At 35.8% G+C, this 22,977-nt stretch overlaps 1 protein-coding gene across 2 annotated transcripts in view; it reads right to left on the bottom strand.

Moving 5' to 3' along the window:
* LOC149571623 (ARM repeat superfamily protein) overlaps positions 1-22,977 on the bottom strand; it is an 82,785-nt gene that overhangs the window by 19,401 nt on the left and 40,407 nt on the right. For both annotated transcript variants that reach the window (XM_089813090.1, XM_089813091.1), the window contains exon 2: positions 8,191-8,227. In XM_089813090.1, the coding sequence (XP_089669216.1) occupies positions 8,191-8,227 (37 nt within the window). The remainder of the gene's footprint in view (positions 1-8,190; positions 8,228-22,977) is intronic.

A 22,977-nucleotide genomic window follows, 5' to 3' on the forward strand; every position in this document is an offset into this window, starting at 1 on the left:
AAAACACTGTGTGAGCTAGTGCAATCTTTAAAGGTTATGCAAAAGATTTTCACATCACCACAAATGCCATCAAGAAGAACAATGTATGTAAATGATAGAAGCAGTGTAACACAGGGACTCGCAACCCCCTCCCAAACCTCACAGTACCCGTCCTTGAGACATCCCTGCACCAGGTACTTGCATACCCAAGTACCCCCACCTCCGTCATTCTACAACCATGCTGCCACTAAATGAGTACTTGGATTTCTATTTGAATTTTTATCTTTTTATTTTTTTTATTGGGTATGTAATATGTTACTATGTTGGATGTTCAATAGTTCTAGTTCATGTTGCAATTTTATTGTGTTCAAGTATTTTAATTTGGTATGTTCTACTATAACTTCATTTCGTAACAAGCATTTCAAGTTCTATATATATACTATACAACACCACTCCCTACCCCGTCCACCCCTTGCTATCGTCCCCCGCTGTCCCAAAAATGAGATCCCTTTCCCCTAGTCCCAAAAACGCATCCCACTGTACCCCAATACTGGTGTGAGATTGGATAGAAGTTAAGCATATGCAAGAATGGGGTTCAAGCTAACTTTGCAAAATGACTTACAATCTAGAAAATGTCAAAAGTATGAACCAAAGGAACTCATCTAAACAAAAGCATATTTTCCATGCAATCATAAGATTTTTATCTACAGCACCTTAATCTAATGAAGGAATTTAGAGAACAAGCAAGCACTAAAACACTTCAAGTATGTACCAAACTTCAATAAAAACTTTATTGTCTCAATAGCTCATAGCAACAATCTCAAAATCCACTCCCTTACAAATCAGAAGAAGTGGCCTTTATATAGGTCCTCAGAAACAACGAGTGGCCCAAATCAAAACAATAACAATGGCCCAAATTTTGCCACCTTAGCCTTAATTACAGCTAGGGTAAGAAGAGGGATTTACATTAATAAAAGGTTGTCCACACAAGCCAATCATAAAGAAGCCACCATCTTAGTGGGTAATAAATGCCCACTATCGCATGTTCATCCAGCAAAAGAGAGAGGTGAAATGAATGCCCACTATGCACTAAATGCATATGTTACCCTGAAAGGATGATTCTTGATTCCCTTCCTTAAATGTGTTGACTTTTACTTGAAGAACCTTGATTAGCTGATAGAGATGTTTGGATGTCATGTCAACATGTTGTGTGTGATGTAATGTCTTTTCTTGACTCCATCATTTTGTAACCCAATTCCAACTTTCAATGCTCCCTTGCAAATATTTCCATCTTCCCATGTACGAGCTTGAGATCTATTTTCTTGAAATGGATTGGAATCTTTCGTTGATGATTACATCACTTTAGAAATTACTCGTATAGAACTTCCTTGGTCATTTTCTTGGATTTCTAGATTTGAACTTTGAACTTTGAACGTCTTGGACTAGATCACTCGATACTTGGATGCCATTGATACTAGGACTAGACTTCTGGGACTTGAGTGTTTTTCTTGAATTCTAGAACTAAAGCTTTTCCTCCTACAAAATAGAAATAACCGATATAAGAATCATCAATCATGCAAGAAATTCAAAAATGTTATATAAAGTTCTTACATTATCTGCCTCTCTAGAAAAACAATTTCTTTCTCCCAAAATTCTCTCTTTCTCTCTCTTCAAACCTCACACCTTCCTCCTCTAATGCTTAAATTTACTTTTTCACGTGTTTTCTTATATTTACCAAGAATTCCCCTTTTTTGGTTTATCCTCATTAATCATTTCTTAACCCATGGGCACACACTTGAAGAGAGTGCAATTTGAGATTTCAGGAGGGAATTTTCATACTTTGCCAAATTGTATCTATTCCTTGCAATTTCTTCCATGGAGGAGAAATTTTCCAATACTTAATGACATTTTTCATCTTTTTCAACACAGCCATTTTTCTACCATTAAGGAGAAATTTTCTATCATTTCCAAGTTTTCAAGATTTCCAAATTTTTTTGTTTTTCGAACTTTTCAATTTGTTCACTTTCCAAAATTTTCAATTTTGAAATTTTGATAGCAAAACTTTATTAATACTTATTTAATATTTAATCAATTTTCAAAATCGATCTCCTTTACATTTCAATCTCTCGCCCTTGGCCTATGTGACTCAATAAACATAATAAAAAGTTGTATTAAAAGAATCAAGCCCAACCCTGCCACAAATTCCTTCAACAAAAAAAATTTCTCAACTTGAACACTTAAAAAGGGGCATGAAGGATTTTCTAATTTTAAAATTCCCTCTAACATGGGCTTTTGGATTTTTCAACTTTAAAAAATTCCCCAACTTAAGCAAAACTATGTTTGGTACAAGAAGGGCGGAATTTTGAGTGAGTGGGGGATTTTTTTCTTCAACTTTGGAAAATTCCCAAACTTGGGCAAAACTCCATTCAATGTGGGCTTTTGAGGGAGTTGAGAATTTTTAGCATGGCTACGGATTTTTTCTATAGTTTTGGAAATTCCTAGATTAAGTGGGAATTCCGCTCAGGGTATAATTTAGAGCAAATTGAGGATTTTGGAGGTCGTTAAGAATTTTTCTACTTTAGAGAATTTTCCTTCATTTGGAGGAATTTTTTCTTTTGGAGCATTTTTCTACTTTTGAGGATTTTCCATCATTTGGAAGAATTAACTTCATTTGAAGGGTTTTCTACTTTTGGAGGATTTTTCTCCATTCCATGGAATTTGTGCTTGACACATTTCTTTCAACATTCCTTTTCTCTATATATTATTTTAAAGACACTCTTCAAACTTAGCCATGCTTTTGATGTTTTGCATGCCTTACCAGTTATGTGTTTCCATATTTAACCTTTTTCTAATTCATTGCCTCGCTCATTCTTCTGGATATAGAATTGGATATCCTTTTGTCTATTTATCAGCCATAGCACACTTGTTGCCAAAATAGACATACTAAAAATTGACACTCCTAAAAATAGTAAGTCATTCCAAATTCAAAAGAAGGCCAATCTGGGATGTAGTGAAACATACTAAAAATAGAGATTCCCAAAAATAGCATGTCATGACATTCAAAATTTCACTGACATTCTTTTTGAAAGATCAATTCTCAAAGAAACAAATAATTTCCATTATAGGAGCTAGGTGGACAACACTTTTCTAGACTTGGCCAATTTTAACAATTCACATTCAAAACACAGGGAACCTTACAGAACTAAGCCCAAAACTACCATGAATGAAAGCCAAAAAGGCAAGGCCAACAAAAAACAGAAAGGGTCCCCATCGGCAATGGGGGAATATGTGAAATGGGTCAATAGGGCATACACATCTACTTGTGTCAAGCAACAACGAAACTAGCCTCACTACACTTCGTACTTTTATCCAAGTATATGGACATGCACATCTATCCATGGATCCAAAGATAGGGGCTAGTGTATCTATCCAAGGTATTACATGAAATTTGGATAGGGACAAACACGTCTAACCAAAAGAAGGTCATGAACAGGAACATATACATCTTCTCACAACAATTATGATTTGAGACAAACACATCCAATCATAATCACCAACTTGTGTGACTAGGGACAAACACTTCCCATCACTACACTACCTTGTGAATGGGGACAAACACATCCATTCACTAACAACCAAGAGATGTGATCAAGGACATAAAACATCCAACCACAATAAAAAAAGTTTGAGAACCAAGTTGTCTTTGCTGCATATGCAACCACCACTGTAAATTAGTGTCACTCTAATAAAAATGATATGAGACAGTTGTTGCTGCCACCTAGAAAATGATCTTGGATTTAATCTTTTTGGCACAAATAGTTTTGTCACTAAAACTATTTTGCAGGCTTATCACTAGTGACTCACGAGAAATCGTTAAGTGTCCTCTAACGTCCTATGGCCCGGTCCTCCAATTGATTTGATTTAGAGAACATATTCCTCTTTGTTGCCTTTGTATGGAGGGTTTTCAATGAGCAGTAAGACAAAAAGAGACTCCTATCGACAAGTCATCCTAGACTAAGCCATGTAGGAAGGAGCATTAGGGAAGTGTGATTATTGTAAACAAGCATATACCATTCATCAAGCCAACAGTTAATATAGTAATGCAAGCATTCAAAACAGCGATTAATTAATGATGATGTGTGTTTTAAGGGAATACGGAGGAGACAGGTCTCAAGCATAGCATCTCCTCCACCAATGAGAGATATAAATTAAGCATTCACCAATGCTTCCAAAGGAACATTGATGAAGTGGAGAGACTTAGAATCAATCAAAGAGATAATAGAGAATCTTAAATACTCACCCAACGATAACAAATATAGCATATATACCCTATATATTATAGGGATAATCCTAGTTTGCAAGCAAAGTCATTCCAAACAATAAGTTTGAAACCAACGGTTGTACTGTTAGTTTATAAGATAAGACACAAACTATAGCATTTATATTTCTATATCAAGTGAGTACAGAAGCCCATAAATTCTTGATAAATAACTAATGAATATACTTAGACATACAAATATATACCTATAATCATATATAGAAACCTAATTCAATCCTATCTACCATTTGGGCTTAAGAAAGGAAGGTTGTATGTCCAAAGACAAGCTTGTCTCAATCCAAGCAATGGCATCTATTGCAAGACAAGATAGGGGTTAGCATCCCAAAAATCTTGAGGGAAAATCCCAAGATAGGATATGGGCTCAGACTTGTATTTGAGGGAGCCCATTGTATTTGGTCTCTAGGAACCTTGGTTATACACCTAATCTTTCCTTCCACAAGTTGGAATAGTATTAAGGTCAGTATGGATGTCAACAAATATACATAGGTAACTTAGTTGGATTAAAGGAATGAGTTATTCCTTTACCTTGATTGAATTATTAAATCTCGTCCATTTAGCATAGGACATAACTATCATATTTGTGTTAAATTGGAAATAACTAAGCTTAAGCCCAGCGAGGGACATTACATAGCCATAACTAGGAGGCCCATTATTTAACAAAATAGCTTTTGAGTCATCATCGTCTACTTTAGCAGTTATCCCAACTAGTTGATTCAATTAGGAGTAAAAGTTATTGATAAGTTGAACAATGTTATCACCTTCCATCGTTTTTAGCCTAAAAAATGTATGCTTTAAACTCATCTTTGCACTTGTATGCGATCCAAATAAAGAATTCAAACTATCCCAAACTTCCTTTAAGGCCTTTGTTAGTTGATATGATGGAGGTATGCATCTCACAATCCAAGACCGACCAAGGCTATTGACCTTCTACCCTTTGTTGTCCACGATGTGATTTGATCAATAGCATCAATTACCCTTCTTGTTGCTCCACTTACCACATCTGGTAGATCCTTTTCAATAAGGATCAATTGTAAGTTGAACTGCCATGTGTGAAACTCTGTGCCTTGAAACTTTTCTATCAATATACATTTTTTCTCCATTTACAGAAACATTATTAGCCTCCCCCTTAAGATGGATGTTGCGTACAAGAAAATAATAAATCCAATTATAATTGAAACAATGACAGCTTTCTCCTTTTTTTAAAGCACACACATATCTCTAAAGGATCTAATAAAATACAACCAAAAATAAATTATGATAGCTATTTAGTTTCCATCTATTTACATCATTAAATACTTAATATATAGATGAACTTATAAAATCTAAACTAGATAATATAAAACTACTATTTGCTTGAAGGATGCTTCACAATTTTATATGTACATATTGCTAGAAGAGATGAACATCACAATGATCAGATTTGCATTGCACAGCACAACCTTCACGAAATTAGCACATAGCCCAAATACCACTCTTGAACACTAGCAATGCAAGCAGGCATTCATTTCTCCTTCAGCTTGTAGCACTCGGACAGCAAACTTGACTTCTTTTTTAAATAATGACGTCTTCAATGAAGCTTCGTCAAGCTCTGAAACCCTTGAATGGACATATCCAGCATTGACAACATTCATATGATAATTCAAACTTGTCAACTCTCTAAACGGCCCTTATAAACTCAATCAAACCAAAACTATGCTTTATTGAGAGATGAACATCTTTGACAAGGTCGTCCACTGGGCAGTCGTGGAGTTTATTGAACTGTTTTCTTGGAGTTGAGGGCTTAGTTAATCAACCTTGATCCCAATCACCAAATCAATGTGACTAAGTGGAGGGCTCTAATATGGTGTAGAGATCTTGTCTATGATATTAAGCGTGCAATGGAGATACAACACTGCTTTGACACTACCAATATGACATCATTGATAATTATCTCTTCCTCCAACACACAATAATATGCCACAAAAAAGATCTTGCCTTGGTACCATGCAATAAATATGGGCAGAGACAACTAAAGCAAGAATACTGAAGAACAAATAATAAGTGCTTCTTCTCCATTTTTCAATCTAGTTCATTACAAATTCTAAGTTACTGATGATGATGTGGATGTGGATGTGAGAATCAAATGTTCGAAATTTCTTTTTTGGTATTTCGGATGCATCTGTATGTGTGTGTGTGTATGCAAAGAAATGCAAGAAATATACAAAAAATAAACCATCCCATAGTATGATATTTCACCATTGATAGTTCAACTTCAAATTTCACAAACACAAATATACAAATTGAAATGAATAAAGCACATGCAAAAAGCAAAATTTATGTCCTTTTGGGTGTTGTAAAGGCATCAAGGCCCATGGATGCTCTCTAATGTGTCCAATTGCTTCCCATATGCACCCAAGAAATGGGCCTGTGGATGCTTGTGGAGGCGCTGTAAACACACCCACATCAGCATCTGGATGTTTTGGGAGAGAATTAGTATCTGAGTACAAATTTAAAGGATTTCCATATCCTATTATTTAGGAGACTTCTACAACCAACTTTCCTAAATACATTAAATTGTTTTAACAACTCAATGCAAACACATTCACACCACTAATAGAATAACCTATTCAACAAACAATACCAAACCTACCTTTTTGCATCCTAATATTCCTAATACATAGATGTCAATACTAATTTGCCACACAACATTTATGGTGATGCAAAAGCTTGTTCATATGCATGTCCAAGATGTATTTTTATGCCCATATGGTGGATACATTGGCTGAAGACATATGGAAGAGTATTTAGTAGCTCGGATCAAATCAAATAGTTCGAATAGATTATGAAGACATTTGTTCTATTGTTAGGTGGTCTTAATAAAATTTGGAATGCACGTCTAATTAAATAACTGAGTAGAAGTCAATGGGCCCTTGGTCTACTAGTGAAGTTGAATGGCTCACAAAGAACCCACCAAGGATCAAGTCTTGCTGAGTGCAAGGCTCCGACATCACAAGGGATGAGGTCGAGATCGTGCCCCGGGTGATTTTGACGGCGTAGATGCCCCTCAGTCCTTGACTCTATGCCAAAGAGGTTTCAGGCACGAGTGGGTCCGTAGCGGGTTCCTAAAAATTCTATGTGGTGGCCTTCGCTGGTTGGTAGCTCACAGGCTTTGTGCCTCGCAGGTCTGAACCCTCCATCAAAAAAAAAAAAAAAAACTGAGTACAAGAAGAGTTTTTTTGTTGGTTGTCATGTTAGCACGCTGCTTGTTAGCAAAATTAGGAATCATTGAAATCTTAAGTAATTTAAATACAAATGATCAATGAAGCTTAAATAAATAATGAGAAACAGTGGTTGTGTCCTATCAGTAACACACTTCTACCCATTTTTAGCTCATGATTAATAATTAATCATTTATACTGCTTGTCTTGTCTTGTTCACTATTCAGTGGACACTGTAACATAAAGCATGTTCTAAAGTATTTATCCACACTTTTTGCATAGACTCATGCACATTTTTTCAGATTATCCAAACTAAATATGCTTAACAACTAAGAGCAATAAGTATTTTTTAGATGCCCACTAATTGGTGCAAGAAATCCTATTAATTGAAGGAGCATTCCTCTTGGAAAATTGAGGTCACTCCTATAGTAATGACAAGTAACCTTTCTGAGGTAGAATTGTCCTTTGTAACTTTCACCTTATTTGATTATTAAGCCAAACTTCTAAAATTTAACTATACGCACACCTCTGGATTTATGAACACGGTGATAAAAGTCAATAATAATCATATGCCAACACAAAAGACTGATGAATAAAAATATGAAAACAAAATAAAAAATGGGAAAGCATTATGACAATCACTTCACTAAACTAGAAACAGAAAAATCTTAATACCTTCCTCAGTTGTCTTCTGGAACTCATTCACTAATTCCTGCATCAAGAAAGAAAAAAATATTAAAGAATGACCTAAAATAAATAAAGTACCCCATATATTCTTCGAAGTAAGCACAGTTATGTGATTTAGGTCATTCCTAAATATTTATAAAAATGTTGTAGCTTTGAGTATCTTGGACTGCAATAATCAAAAGTATTCAGTTTAGTATCAATAGCCCATTTGATGTACATCATTGACACCAGTGTGAAAACAATATGAAAATTGAAGAAATCGGCAGGTCCACCCTCTAGCCACTAATTGCCCTAAAAGAGGATCACTAACATCCTCTATTACCCCATGTTTTCTATATTCAAATTTTGCAAAATACAGCCCTGTTTGCCTTCTGTTTTTTTATGTTTGGAGAAGTGTTTTCCACTACTTTTGGATTGACAAATAAAGTGCAGATAAGAGAAACATTTGCACCAACTAATAACTTATAAATTTGGTAAAAACTCAAAACACATAGAGCTGGGAATTTCAGATTTTATTTCCGATTTGAAAGCACATTTTTTCCAAATGTAAGAGCAACATAGGTCATTAACTAGCATTACATGTCTATTTCAAACGTACCCAGAAAAATGCAGCAAAAATATGGCTTTAGTTGATCACAAAATATGTATCCTGACCTCCTTGGAAATGGATGCCACTCCCAAGAACCCTCTATGTTGGCCAAGGAAGATGTAAAACTGTGGCAATCCAAGATACACCCAATGTGCAAATAGACACCACAAACCCCTCAAACACCTCTCCAAGAAGGCTCACGTCCCAAGAAGAAGTGTGAGGCCCACTGCACAAAGTGAAGTCAAGAATTGTAATGGTACAGCCAGCCAATGTAAGCAAAATCCTCAAAAAAATTCTCAATCAGCTCACCCAAAACAGATCTGCTGTGTCAACTCCATCAAGATTAAATATTTATATCGCCAAATAGCCCCATTCTGTCTCCTAAATGAAAACACCAAGCATCCTCCAGATTGTGTCTTTCAACAATGTGGACAATTTCGCCTGCAAGTGGTTTTTTCCTCACAGACTTAAGAAGAAGCAATCCCCTCCAAGAGAAAAAAAACCAAAATCAAAACATCAAACTCAGCATAAGAGAAATGACCTACAACTTTCTCTTCTATATTTTCCGAGAAGGAATTGGCCTATATCAAATAACCATTTAAAATATTAAAATAAAATCAAAGACTTTATAGAGTGCATTTAAAGCTCTGAAGGGCTCCCTTTATTAAATATTCACATTGCACTGTAATCCTGACACCCAAACAGACTTATTTTATAATATACTAAATAACAATAAAGTTAAATATTATTTAACATAATAAAACATTAACTTATCATTATTTAAAAAATAAATCACCAAAGTATATCAAATATTGGGCCAATGACATCCACTACTCCCACCAACATGTCTAGGCATAGAAATGATGACAACCAGCTCAGTGGGCGCCTAAAAGTGACTTATTAAAACAGTATGTGGAAACTAATCTGAAATCACTCCAAAAAGGGCATTATGATCATCATAACTGTCAACACCCAAATAATCGTCTCATAATGTCATTCCGCTAGATCAAATATCTCCAATGTTCCCTAATTCTAACTCATTAGCCTTCGGGAACTCAATTAAAAGGGCTAATAATTTACCTTATTGGACTCATTAGGATGGGGATATTGCATATATAGCCCTTAATTAGCAAATTTATAAAATAATTGAATAACACTAAAGAGATACAAAATTATCAATGCCTTAACACTTCAAAAATAAATATAAACAAACCAAAATTATTGGGTTAAGGTCCACCTAGTGTTCCATGGCAAAGAGACAATAATGAGGAGCTAGGTGTTATGGCATCACATGTCATGAAAATAATCATGCCACCCATAAATCTCTATCCACCATATTTCCCAAACCTGGACAAAGATGGTTTTTAACTTGTAGTTTATCTCCAAACAAACCCTCAAACAAAGCAAGCAATTCAATTTGGACATGGCATCCAGAGATCTAGAAGAATTAAATGAGAATAAGGTAGCAACTCTATCGAGTAATGAAGGACGACCCCTACTATTACAAGGGAAATAAGGGCAAGCCTACAATTCTATGGGGTTGTGGTGCATGCAGATGCAAGATGCCCTACCCTACAAATCTATGGGCCCCCCTAAACAAATTATTGCCGGTTACAAATTAGTTGGAGCTGGTTCCTTTGTGTTACATCCCAATTTTTGACCTAGCTTGAAATATAGCTGTTGAGGTCCGCATGAAGTCAGTTGGCAGTTTAATTTGTTATAATCTGGCAAAATGGTAAGATGGTTAGTCGTTATGATTTCAAGTGAAGATGACATGTTAGTTGATTGTTAATCACGAATTAATGGAATAAGATGAAGCTTAACTGTTATGATTATTAAATTTAATTACGGAGAAATTCCTTACAGGAAGCATGTCGAAGGGGTGGAAGCATTGTCAGAAAAGAATTAGGCAGGGCATCACCATCACTAGGTAGACGGGTAGAGGACATAGTGATTTAAAACAGGACACATCTGTGGAACCCCATGAGTTATTTAAATAAATAATTTAATTAAAATAATTGGGTTAAAATATATAAAAGTATCTCAAAGGATTTTAATTTATCTTTCATCATATTATTTTAATAAATATTTATAAGCATGCATATTAATATAATATAAAGATGATTTGGCACCATTATCATTTAATAATTTAATAGTGTGATGTGTACATTATAATAATGTTAGAGTTATAATAATTGAATTATTATAAATTTCAAATTATAATCTTCCAATTCTTCTTTCCAGCTTATTTTTCTTTTATTCTTTTCTCTCTTCATAGTTGATTTAATATTTGGAATCCGAATGGTCATCTTGGGAATTCGAATGGATTCTTTTAAACTGAAGGAAGCCGTAGAGTCAGGTTCATATCTATATTATAGACTCTCATAATCGTATCACACACTCTCGCATTTCATTCTGCCTTCGAACTCATTACTGCCAGTACCACCCAAACAACAGAGCTCGGTATTCAAATTATTTACTGCTGAATCATTCCTCTTCATACCTTGCCGCAGGTCACAGAACAGAATTGAAGACAACCTTCCAAGCGCAAGCCTTTCCAGATTTTAATAGAGGATTCATGTAAGGTCTGTTTCTGATCTGTTTTTAATATACTTTCACTTACTACATCTGTAAGAACTATCGAACCATGTATGTTCTCTATTATTACTGCTATGCCAGCTGTGAGCCTTGATTGTCCAATGAAATCGACCGAGCTTTGAACCAATTTATATTTTATTTTCCATACCAGTCGTGTATCTGTTTGTATAATAATATTCAAATCCTGAAACCAATATAATTACAGAATGAATTGTGGTGGACAGAAATAGATTTCTAGTTCTTTGGAAACTATCTTTATATCATAGATGTTCTTTATTCATAAGAGTGAATCAATCATGTTATAAGATATGGAAATGCAATGATATCTGTGAACAACTAATTCAGCTCAGAATGTAATACATTCATTTATACCATTATCATTATGCTGTGTTGCAATCATGTTTTTCCTTGCATTTAAATCGCTGAGTCTGTAGCATAGATATAGAATACCACTATCATACATTGTGTTGCAACTCATGCTTAACCATGTATCTAAATCGCTGAATCTATTCAGAATACCATTAACTTAATGCCGTGTTGCAGTCATGCATTATCTTGTATTTAAAATGCTGAGTCTACAGCATGAGTACAGAATACCACACCCATAGTGTCGTGTTACAATTCATGTTTCCTTATTCCTTTCCATTCGTACTTCCCATGTCAATAACTCACAGATTCCCTAACACTGTTATGTGCATGGTTCGGATTCAAGAAGATAAATAACAGAAATAAAATAAGGATATTGCATTGTAATGATGTTTTTATTTTCCTGATTTGGAAACACGACCATAGCCGGCTAAGCATTGTTAGATTGAGATTAATTCATAATATCTTGCTGTTGGTTCCCTGCATTATATAGAGTTCATTGAAGATCTTCACCAATTATCCTTGTAGTTAAACATCATTTATCAATTCAAATAGTAGTGTTCAAAAACCTGATTGTATAAATGAATGAACATCATTACACATGCTATCACAAGTTTCTGAGCAAATCCAAAATATTATTAACACCAAGGAATTCAACAGCAATAATGGGTGGAGAGGTGTATGGTGGATATGACTCGTGAGCACCTGGGAATCACCGGCATGGTAGCCTGAAATGGTGAGGAGGTGTAGAGGGTCTGCAAGAATGCGGAAGAGACAAAATTTTCAGATTGTTAAAAAGATTGAAAATGATTCTTAAAGGTTCGAACAATGATCTATTTTGAGTTCAGTCAAGTGTATGAGCTCAGCAGATCATTTCAAGATGCCAGTTAAGTAAGTTTGAAAAAAAAAATTACATCATCAAGTATGGCATTTTAACTTGGTAAGTTTGTGTCAAAAATTGAGGTTTTAAATATGCACATATCATTATTTGCCTTCACATAAATGTGCGGAGTTATATACCCAATGTTATCTAAATGAGGAAATTGAAAATATCAGGAAGGTCCAAAGGCTTATACTCGTGGAAATTCATTATTATAATGGCCTTTTCTAGGGTACCAGTATCTCAAGCTTTTTCATGGGATAGTGTTATGGAGATTCTCCTCAATGGAATAGACTTGATCTAGGAACAGTTGTATGTCTCTTAAAAGGCCCTATTATTTAATTCTCTTTCCTAAAGCACAAGTCGTGAAAGATAACTGTTTTGGAACTCGGTTAATGAGAAAGTTGGGATGACTTTTCAAATCAAATCTACAAATATATGCACCATTTTTTAACCCTCCACATTGCGAGTTAAAAAAATCTGAAAATAATGTGGATTATGAGGACATCCAAGAACAGTATGAGGGGCCTGAGGTACAGATAGGCTTCGGTGAAGACTAAGGCTCAAGTGATGAATATTTTTATGCGGAAGCTGCCTTGGCTGGATCTTCCTCAAATATGGCGGCTTTTGTTTTAGACAAAGACAATTATGATGAAGAGGCAAATCGCCAAATGGGGAGGATGTGGGTGATGTAAACATTTTGTAGAGCAAAATGATACGAGCGGCCAAGGTTGTATACCAATGCAATGAGTGATAACAAATGGGTGCTGATTATGAAGGATCATGGGTAGTGTGAGAAGTCTGATTTGATCGAAATCAGTTTAGTTTTTGGCAAAATCCATGCGGTTATGAGGAGATCATTGTGTGCTCTGATGATTGCAAGAGGAAGATATGGCCTTGTTTTCAAATGAAAGACATCGTGACTGACAAATATGGGGGTGACCTGCCTGATCTGTAAATAAATTATCATTTGTAAAGTCTAATATATTGCATTTGAATGTGGACCAAGATGAATATAGGGGAGTCAACAGCTCTGCAGGTTGAATTCTCCTCCTTGTCTGCTTATTCGGACACAAAGCAACAAAAGAATGATCCGCAAAGCCAACGCACATAAGGCAATTTTGTTAGTAGATGAGGGTGTTAATTTCTTTTTATGGAAAATGCTGATTAGGGTGCACAAAACACATGATTTTCAAGAGGGGCATTCAAGTGTTAGAAGGCGATGGCTGTATCACTGAAATGTGATAATAAACTTTGAAATGTGAGTTGGGGGAAACATTGTGTTGAGTTTGAAGCAGCATTCATATGGAGACTGGATAAAGAGCGTAGCCCACATTGTGATCGTTAACAATGCAAATCACTTCTTATTATCTAATGATGAGTCTAAAGGCGAACTTGACAATTTGAAAGATCTTTTCCAGTTTGATTGCAACAAACACAAGAAAACATAAAGGATGTGTTTTACAGAGTGCATGTAGTTTCCCCAATATTTGCAAGGATTTAGTCTTCATTAGGGAATGGGTGAAGGAAAAAATCAAAAGATATGTATATGTAAATATGCTAGCATTAGTACCTTCGTCGCCATCTGGAATTCCATTTACTTCAGTAGATTTTTCGAATGGTGAACCAACAACATGCAATGAAGCATGAGTTTTGTAGTAAAAAGGGCAGCAACAGTCAAGGAAGATATCCCACACTAGTTAGGTGGTTTTTGTTCGAACATTTTTATATGAGAGCACTTGCTTTCTAAGTGTCTAAAGCTTTATAGCTTTATGACAAGTGGAGGTTGTTCTCAATGGGACCCAATCAATCATGCATGGATGATAGTGAAATTTTGACCAAATTGACTCAGTGACTTGGAAACCCAACAACCGATGTGAAAACGCCAAGTGGCACATATGCAGATGACAATGGATGACTTGGCAATAGGATGGACCAATCAAAGCACGACACATGGCACACATCTCAATGTTGAGCTGGCAAGGTGACATGTGGTGTCATGTCACTATCTCATGATGACATGGCAGGCAGATGACTCAGAATGCAACATAGTGACAAGCTGACACATGGTGGCAATGCTGACAAGGCAAGTTCAGATCGGACACACAAGATTGCGGCATGTGGCAATCGACAGTTGTCGCATAGTCACATGGGAAGATGCACACCAATTAAGGATAGCAACATAGAGACCCAATCAAAGGTCGCTGCGTAGCAACAGGCCTAGTCAGATGTGTCATTCTGTGTGCGAATCAGATGGTGCCACGTGGTGCCTAGATGGCAGAGGTGTCCAGTTGATGATGATGTGGCAGTGACTGTGTAGGGACAGACCACTAGAATTGTGCCACATGTCACACATGGTCAACTAAAGTTTGACCCGAATCTAAAAAAGAGGGAAAAATCTTTTAATTGAGACAGTTTTATTATGAAGTTCAGACTTTATAATAAAGTAATTTTTTGCAAAAGGAAAGGGCCTGTTGATCAGTGAGTGTTGAACCTGGAATTTCAAATGGATGCCATGGACCTGGGTTTTAGGCTAATATAGAACTATTATATATCAACAGAAAGCTCTCGGAGTCTGTTTTCCAAATTTGCCATCAGTTTTTGCACAAGTATCAATGGGTGAGATTTATACCTAATTTTGTCCGAGGTGCTCCATATTCAACTGCATTTCTGATTAGGCAGTTAAAATTCAGTTTGTTGCCAAACAGTGAAATGGATATGCGCCAAATTCGGAGAGGGAGGGTCATGCTAGCAGTGTTATTTTGTATCTAAATCAGTTTGATGAAGGTTTTGGCAACATTCTGATACCAAATTTTATATTTTATCAGAAAGGGGTTTTCTCATCATTTTTAATAGATATTTGTGAGATTGTTAGGCACAATGATGAGATTTGATCTGGTTTCCAGTTGTAGAAAGATGAGAGAGGCTTAGCAACAACAGCAAATGAAGAATGAAGATGACATTTGGCACTTTCAGATCAGATCCGACCATCTTTTTATTCTCCTATATCTTTCTCTTTTCTCTCATTCTATAGGGTTGGATGTTGTTGGTTCTAGACTATTGAGCAAGGCTCTAGCTATGATTCCACCATTTTTTCCTTAGCATTTTCTCTTGTATGAACAACAAATAAAGGATTTATAATGTGTACATCTGATCTACTATGTGTTTAATGAGTTATTTCCATACATCTTGAATGTATTTGCTTTAAAGAAATGAATACAAAAGCAGCAAATAAACTTAGTTTCATTCTAATTCTTGTCTCCTATCTCTGTTGTTTTAACGTTTTGCAGTTTGTGATCAAAGATTACAGATCCAGTGTTTTGGGTTGTATGTTTTGATGTGTTTTGTCATTGATTCAAAGAATCATGTAAGTGCTTGATATATCTTGGCAGGGTTGCAGATTTCATAGAAGGATTTGATGATTATGAGGTTCAGTTTGAACATAGATGTCTGATTTACAAAATAAAAGGATAGATCACCAATATCCTAATGTATGTGGTAATTTGTGGAATACCCAATGGATAGGGCATTGATAAATCATAGGATCTGCAAGTATATTGTTGTTTCATATGTGGGTTACGCTGATATCAATCAATTAATCAAAATCATTTTCCCTTTCATGTTGTAGAGCTAAAAAGGATACCCGCACTTAGCTAATGGATTTCATAGGTTGTGATATTAGCTATGTTATACCTTTGTTATTACATGAACATAGAAGAAATTGGGGTTTAATTTGTTTTGTGTAGATTCAGATATGTATTTTGCACTGGTCATATGGATGAATCTAAGGTCTACCCACCTAGGTTTTGCAGAGCCTGAAGTGAAGGAGTTTTCTAAACAAATTGTGTCTATCATAGGAGATTGCTGCCCTTAGATGCAATCTTGCTTTGGCTACCTGGTAGTTGAAATCTCTGTTAAATCTAGAGTCAACAAATCCTTCGGTTGTGGGGAAGGAAGATAAAGCCTCGCACGCTTCCAATTACAATCAAGAGCTTGATATCGGTTACTAGAACTTCATTATTTCAAATTTTAAAGGTTTGATGCCGATAAGAAAGTGGCAAATGCTCATCGATATGGAACCATAATAAAACATAAAGATTATACTTTCTCATGGTTTAAATCAAATATATATATATATATATATAGTCATCATGCTATTGGATTCTACCTATAATTGTACATAAATATACATATATCTATACGCGTGGGTAATTTTGAGATTACGTATAATTTTTTTATCATTATATTCTCTGTAGGTATGCACACATATATGTATATATACATGTAAGTGCAATTCATAGATATTACTAGAATATCATGGTGACATATATATATATATATATATATTTGTGTGTGTAAAGTCACAATGTTGATCACTTCCACAATCTCGGAATACAAGAGAGGTAATAGTTCTTCTCCTATTAAATGTTTATTATTTCTCTTGTTATAAAAATTGACCAAGTAGCTCATGACTTTCCAAGATATACTCCGTCGCCTAGTCGTTAATCCTTCACCAAAATAGTTAGAACCCATACCTAATGGTCTAACGATGGGCTAAATTGGTGCCCCATTCCTTAAATCCCGTTTAGCAATGCTTCCCCCCTTCGTCTACTCCTGCAACCAAAAATGCATATTCCACAATAATAACATATTCCTCCATTTAAATTTAAATATCATGAAAACACAATAACTAATAACTGTCACAACGGACTAACATTTATCGTAAAATATAAGCATTCATTTGTTAATCAAAACAATAATAATCAACTAACAAGTCATTTACACATGAATGAATTCGGTTAATCATAACTTTCATTTCACAAGATCATGATATCCAAGAGTTTCTAACTAACCATTACAACAGCTTAAATATTATTTTTAAAGATCAAAAATTTAGTAACATACCCTCCCCCTTGTGTTTCATCGTCCCCGATGAACTTTACAAAAAGAAAACAAAATTTTACATAAGTAATCAAAGCATAGTTTTTTTTCTTTAAAAGATAATCACAAAAAATTTATGCTCCAATCCTAGAGAAAAGATGGGGAATGTTTTGGAAGATGTCATAATCTTCCCAGGTGGCATTTTCCTCTGTATACTGTTCAACTAAACCTTGCATTGGGTTATGACTTGATTTCGTAAGTGGAGCTTACAAATCTCAAGTATTTTGAGCAACTCTATTTCCACAACTCCTAGGTCTTGTACCTACAAAAGATTCCAATCAATTACATGCTCATGATGGATGATATATTTCTTAAGATATGATACATGGAATACATCATGCATCCTAGCAAAGGCTGGAGGTAGTGCGATCCTGTAGGCCACCGGATTTATAACTTCTAAAACTTCAAAGGGTCCCACGTATCTTTGGGCCAATTTGGCATTCTTTTAGAACTTGATAGTAATCTTTTAGAATTCTCTAGGTTTCTTTTAGCATTTGCATAACTCTTTTATCTATCATTTACCTCCTTCGGCCTCTAACGGATCTGAACTACCTGTTCTTCCATCTCTAATACCATCTCTTGCCCAATGATAATTTTCAGTTCCAACTTACAGGAGTTCTGCATGTGCGATTGCACAAGGCCTCATAGGGTGTCATCTTGATAGCGGATTGATAGGAGTTATTATAAGTAAATTCTACTAAGTGGAGATACATTTCCCATTGGTATTGTCAATCCATACAGTACACTCTTAAGAGATCTTCTAATACCTGACTTACTCTCTCAATCTAACCATCGGTTTCGGGATGGTAAGCGGAGCTAATATTTAGCTTGGTTCCCAAAGATGAAAATACAATTTCCAAAACCTGGATGCTATCCTAGCATCCCTGTTGGATATAGTCTTTTATGGAATTCCATGAAGTCCAAAAAATTCTTGCACAAACTTGTGAGCAATCTCAAGTGCTCCATTTGTTAAGTTACTTGGTATGAAGTGAGCCACTTTTGTTAATCTGTCTACTACTACTAAGACGGTATTGTGTCTGTTCTAGGTCATGGGTAACCCTAAATGAAATCCATGGTAATTATCTACCACTTCCATTCGGGCACCTCATTCGAGTGTAGTAGGCCTACTAGGTAACCGTGCTCTGCCTTGACTCTTTGACACTCAAAGCATCCAGCTACATAGTCTGTTATTTCTCTTTTCATTCGCTTCCAAAAATACAAGGGTTTTATATCTGCCATCATCTTGGTCACCCCAGGATGTCCAAAATAGGGAGTTGTGTGGAATTCTTCTAAAATCATCCTTTGGACTTCTGGAACCTTGGGTACATACATCCTACCTCTGTATCTCAACAATCCATCCTCTTCTAATTGATAATCTCCATACCTAGGATCTTGAGGGTCTCTATGAAGTGCTTGGCTAACCTCACAATAGAAATCGTCTCTGATTAGGTGTTGCGATACTTGCTCCCTAAGCCCGATAGTTATGGCTACCATAGCTGACACATGCCTTCGTCAGCTCAAAGCATCTACTACCTTGTTTTCCTTGCCCTTAATGTAGCTGATCTCAAAGTCATAATCTACTAGAAATTCCAACCATCTCCTTTATCGAGCATTAAGGTTAGGCTGAGTAAATATATATTTCAGCCCATGGTGATCTAATTGGAGCTCAAAGGGTTTTCCTACCAAATAGTGCCTCCACATTTGGAGGGCGTGAACAATGGTTGCTAATTCCAGATCATGTGGAGCGTAATTTTGTTCATAATTTTTTAGCTTCCTAGATTCATAGGCAATAACTTGATCTTCTTGCATCAATACACCTCCTAACCCTTCCCCAAATGCATCCGTTATAACCACAAATTGGCCCCGAGGATCAGGTACTCTTAAGTATCGAGGCAGTAGTTAACTTCTCCTTCAAGTATTCAAAAGCTACTTGACACTTTTCAGTCCAAATGAACTTCTTCCTCTTTCTTTGAAATGAGGTGATAGGGTAAGCTATCTTGGAGAAAGCTCTAACAAATTTCCTAAAAAAATCCTGCTAGACCCATGAAACTCCTGACCTCTGTCACATTCCTAGATACAGGCCAATCTCTGATTTCCTTGATCTTAGTGGGGTCTACAGCTATCCCTTGAGCTGATACAATGTGCCCCAAGTACTGGATCTCTTTTTGATAGGATGAACATTTGGATAGTTTTTCGTATAGTTTATGTTCTCGTAACCTCTGCAAAACTATCTCTAAGTGCCTTTGATGTTCCTCCTCATCTTGTGAGTATATGAGAATGTCATCGATAAACACTACCACAAATTTATCCAAACAATCTTTAAAAAATGTTATTCATAAGATTCATGAAAGTTGTCAAAACGTTGGTTAATATGAATGGTAGTATAGTAAATTCGTAATGTCCATGTCTAGTTATGAAAGCAGTCTTCTGAATGTCTTTGTCTTTAATGCGGAGCTCATGATATCTAGACCTCAAGTTGATCTTAGAAAATATAGTTGCACCTCTCATTTGATCAAGTAAGTCATCAATTCTAGGAAGCGGATACCTATTCTTAATGGTAACCTTGTTAAGCATCCTATTGTCTATACATAGTCCCATGGTCCCATCCTTCTTCCTAACAAACAACACTTCCTAACAAACAACACCAGAACTCCCCAAGCTGAGACACTAGGTCGAATAAGTTTCTTATCTAATTAATCTTGTAGTTGCACTTGTATCTCCATTAACTCAGTAGTGGTCATTCGGTAAGGTTCTCTAGATATAGGTTCCGCCCCAGGTACCAAATCTATCATAAAATCAAATACTCTAAACGAAGGTAATCCAGGGAGTTATTCTGGAAACACATCCTGAAACTTCTTGAGATATGGATACTTCTCCTCAAAGAATTCCCTCAATTTTTCTCTAATTTTTCCATCTTTGAAGATGTAGTCATCCCCACAAGTAGTATCTATAGGTTCTCTCAAGTCTTCATTTTATACCGCGAAGATTTCGCATCCCTTCCTTCTGCATCTTTTAAATTGCATGACCGACATTTGGTGTGATTTGATCTCATGTATAATCCCCTTGATGGTCACAGGATTGCCTTGGTCATCTAAACATTCTACTATCTTGACAAGGCAATCGACCTTAGCCTTATGTTCACTAAACAAATTTATACCCATGACGATGTCATAGGACCCAAGAGGTGCTACATACAGATTCAGCTCTGTAGAAAAATTTGAAAAGTCAACCCGGGCCTCAAACAGGCACTGCTCTACCCTAGCCCTTGACTAGTTTGCATACTCAACAATCCATGGATTTCCATATAACTAGTTCTTCTAGAAAATCTACTCAATAACTTTGGGGATATAAAACATTTTGTTGCCCCTGTATCAATTAATATAGAAATAGGGTTTTTGTAGATCTTACTTAGAGTTCCTATTGGACCCAATTGTTGTTCTACTTGTTGATTGTCCAGTGTTGCATGAATCCTCTGTTGGTAAACAGTTTGTTATGGCGGTAATGGGGGTCAAGGTGGCTGATTGGAATTTGGCTTATTAGGGCACTTGTTGGCATAATGATCCCCACCACAAGTGTAACATCCTAATGGCGGTCCCTTCTTTTCATTTCCTTTATTGCCTCCATTTAAGTTGGAGTTACCCTTCAATTCTTTACCACCATTTCCTCCAGACTCTAGTTTATTGGGCTTGAAATTTTTTAATGCTTTTTGTGGGATTCTGAATTGGCTTCTTCTATGTTCCTACTAGTTTTCCTCTTGTTATCTTGGATAGAGTCCTCCCTTTTCACTTTGTGTTCTTGACAAACGGCTCTCTCAAGGGTTTCTTCCATAGTTCAGGGAGCAAGAACATCCACTGCTCCCTCGATCTTATTGTTCAATCCCATAATGAATTTCCTAAGCTTCAGGTTCTTGTCTTGCTGATATGGGGGTACATACTTCAGCAACCGAGTGAACTTCTCCCAGTACTTGTGTACAAACATATCCCTTTGTTTAAGGTTTTGAAAGGCTAATAGTTTCTAGTCGTAGAAGACCTGGGGTAATCATAGGTTCTAAAAGATGGATACGAACATGTCCTATGTAACCTCAGTGGTCTTAATGTTGAGTTCTATCTTGGTGTTTCCCCACCAAGTAGTTGTTTCACCAGAAAGGTGGTATATTCCCCATACTACCTATGAAGTTTCGGAAAAATTCCTAATTTCAAAGTACTATTCCATCTCAGTTAACTAGGCTTCTGCATCCTCTCCAAATTTGGAGCCAGAGAACTTGGTGGTTTGATCTTTTTAATATATGAGGACAAGTCGCTAACTATTTCAAATTTCTTACGTTTCTCAGTATGGCTAGAGTTTTCATGTTCAGTTCTAGGTGAAGGCAAGGATTGCATCTCCTCTTGACCTCACCCTATTTGGGATGTCAGATCATTCATTTTCTTTTCCATGTTTTCCAACTTCATTTACGTGTCTTGCAAAACCTGAAGCAGCAGATCCAAGGGAATCTATGGGTTGACTCATTGGTCACTTCATTATCTATGGTGTTCTTGTTGCTATTCATGTATCCTATTTTAAATGCCCCTAAAATGTAAATAAATTTCTTAAGTCAATTTCATGTTCATACTTTAAATGTATATGCGTTTGTTCAAAAGAAAGTACAAGGATAAATAATTTATTTCTAATTGCTCATTTTATTGAATTCACCAATTTCCCAGTTACATCTGTAACAAAATTTATTTACAAAAAAAAATCTCTTTTGAGGATACTACAAAGGGAATACTAATTTGAATGTCCAGATACCCTTTTCCTGAGACTTGTGTTCAGTTTTCAATCCTGTGTTTATCTTACACTATTCAAATTTTACTAAAGATCATGAGGGGATCAGTATGTCGAGTATTCCATGCCTTGATAAGTTTGTCCTTTAGTATTGCCTTCCTGGCAAGAATCCATCTAACCCTTTCCTTCTTCATTCGTTGCATGGCCTAAGCTAGGGTTTCATCATCTTGGGGTATGGAGCAATAGGAATAGTCATGTTTTGGCATGTTCTTTATCAAATAAAAGAATATGGGATGTCGGGTTATCTTGCAGGGAGTCTTCTGGATATACATCTTGCTACACTTAAATCTATATTTTCAGTTTTCCTAATTTTGTTAAGTGATGAGCCCAAGGTTTAGAGTTGAACCCAACGCTCTAATACCATATGTAACATACCATTTTTACTAAGCTGAAAGTAAAGATCATATTTTAAGATTATAACCGAATATCATAACAGAATGACATAAAGTAATTTAGAAACCAATACATCAAACAGAAAATGAAACTATTTCTGAATTTATTATACAAAATATAAAATAAGAATTTATTATACAAAATATAAAATCAAAATCTAAGCAACGACTATATTCATTTCCTATGA

The sequence above is a fragment of the Cupressus sempervirens genome, chromosome 2, assembly GCF_028749045.1.
Source record: "Cupressus sempervirens isolate cs-2001-9-10 chromosome 2, ASM2874904v1, whole genome shotgun sequence".
Classification (NCBI taxonomy): Eukaryota; Viridiplantae; Streptophyta; class Pinopsida; order Cupressales; family Cupressaceae; genus Cupressus; species Cupressus sempervirens.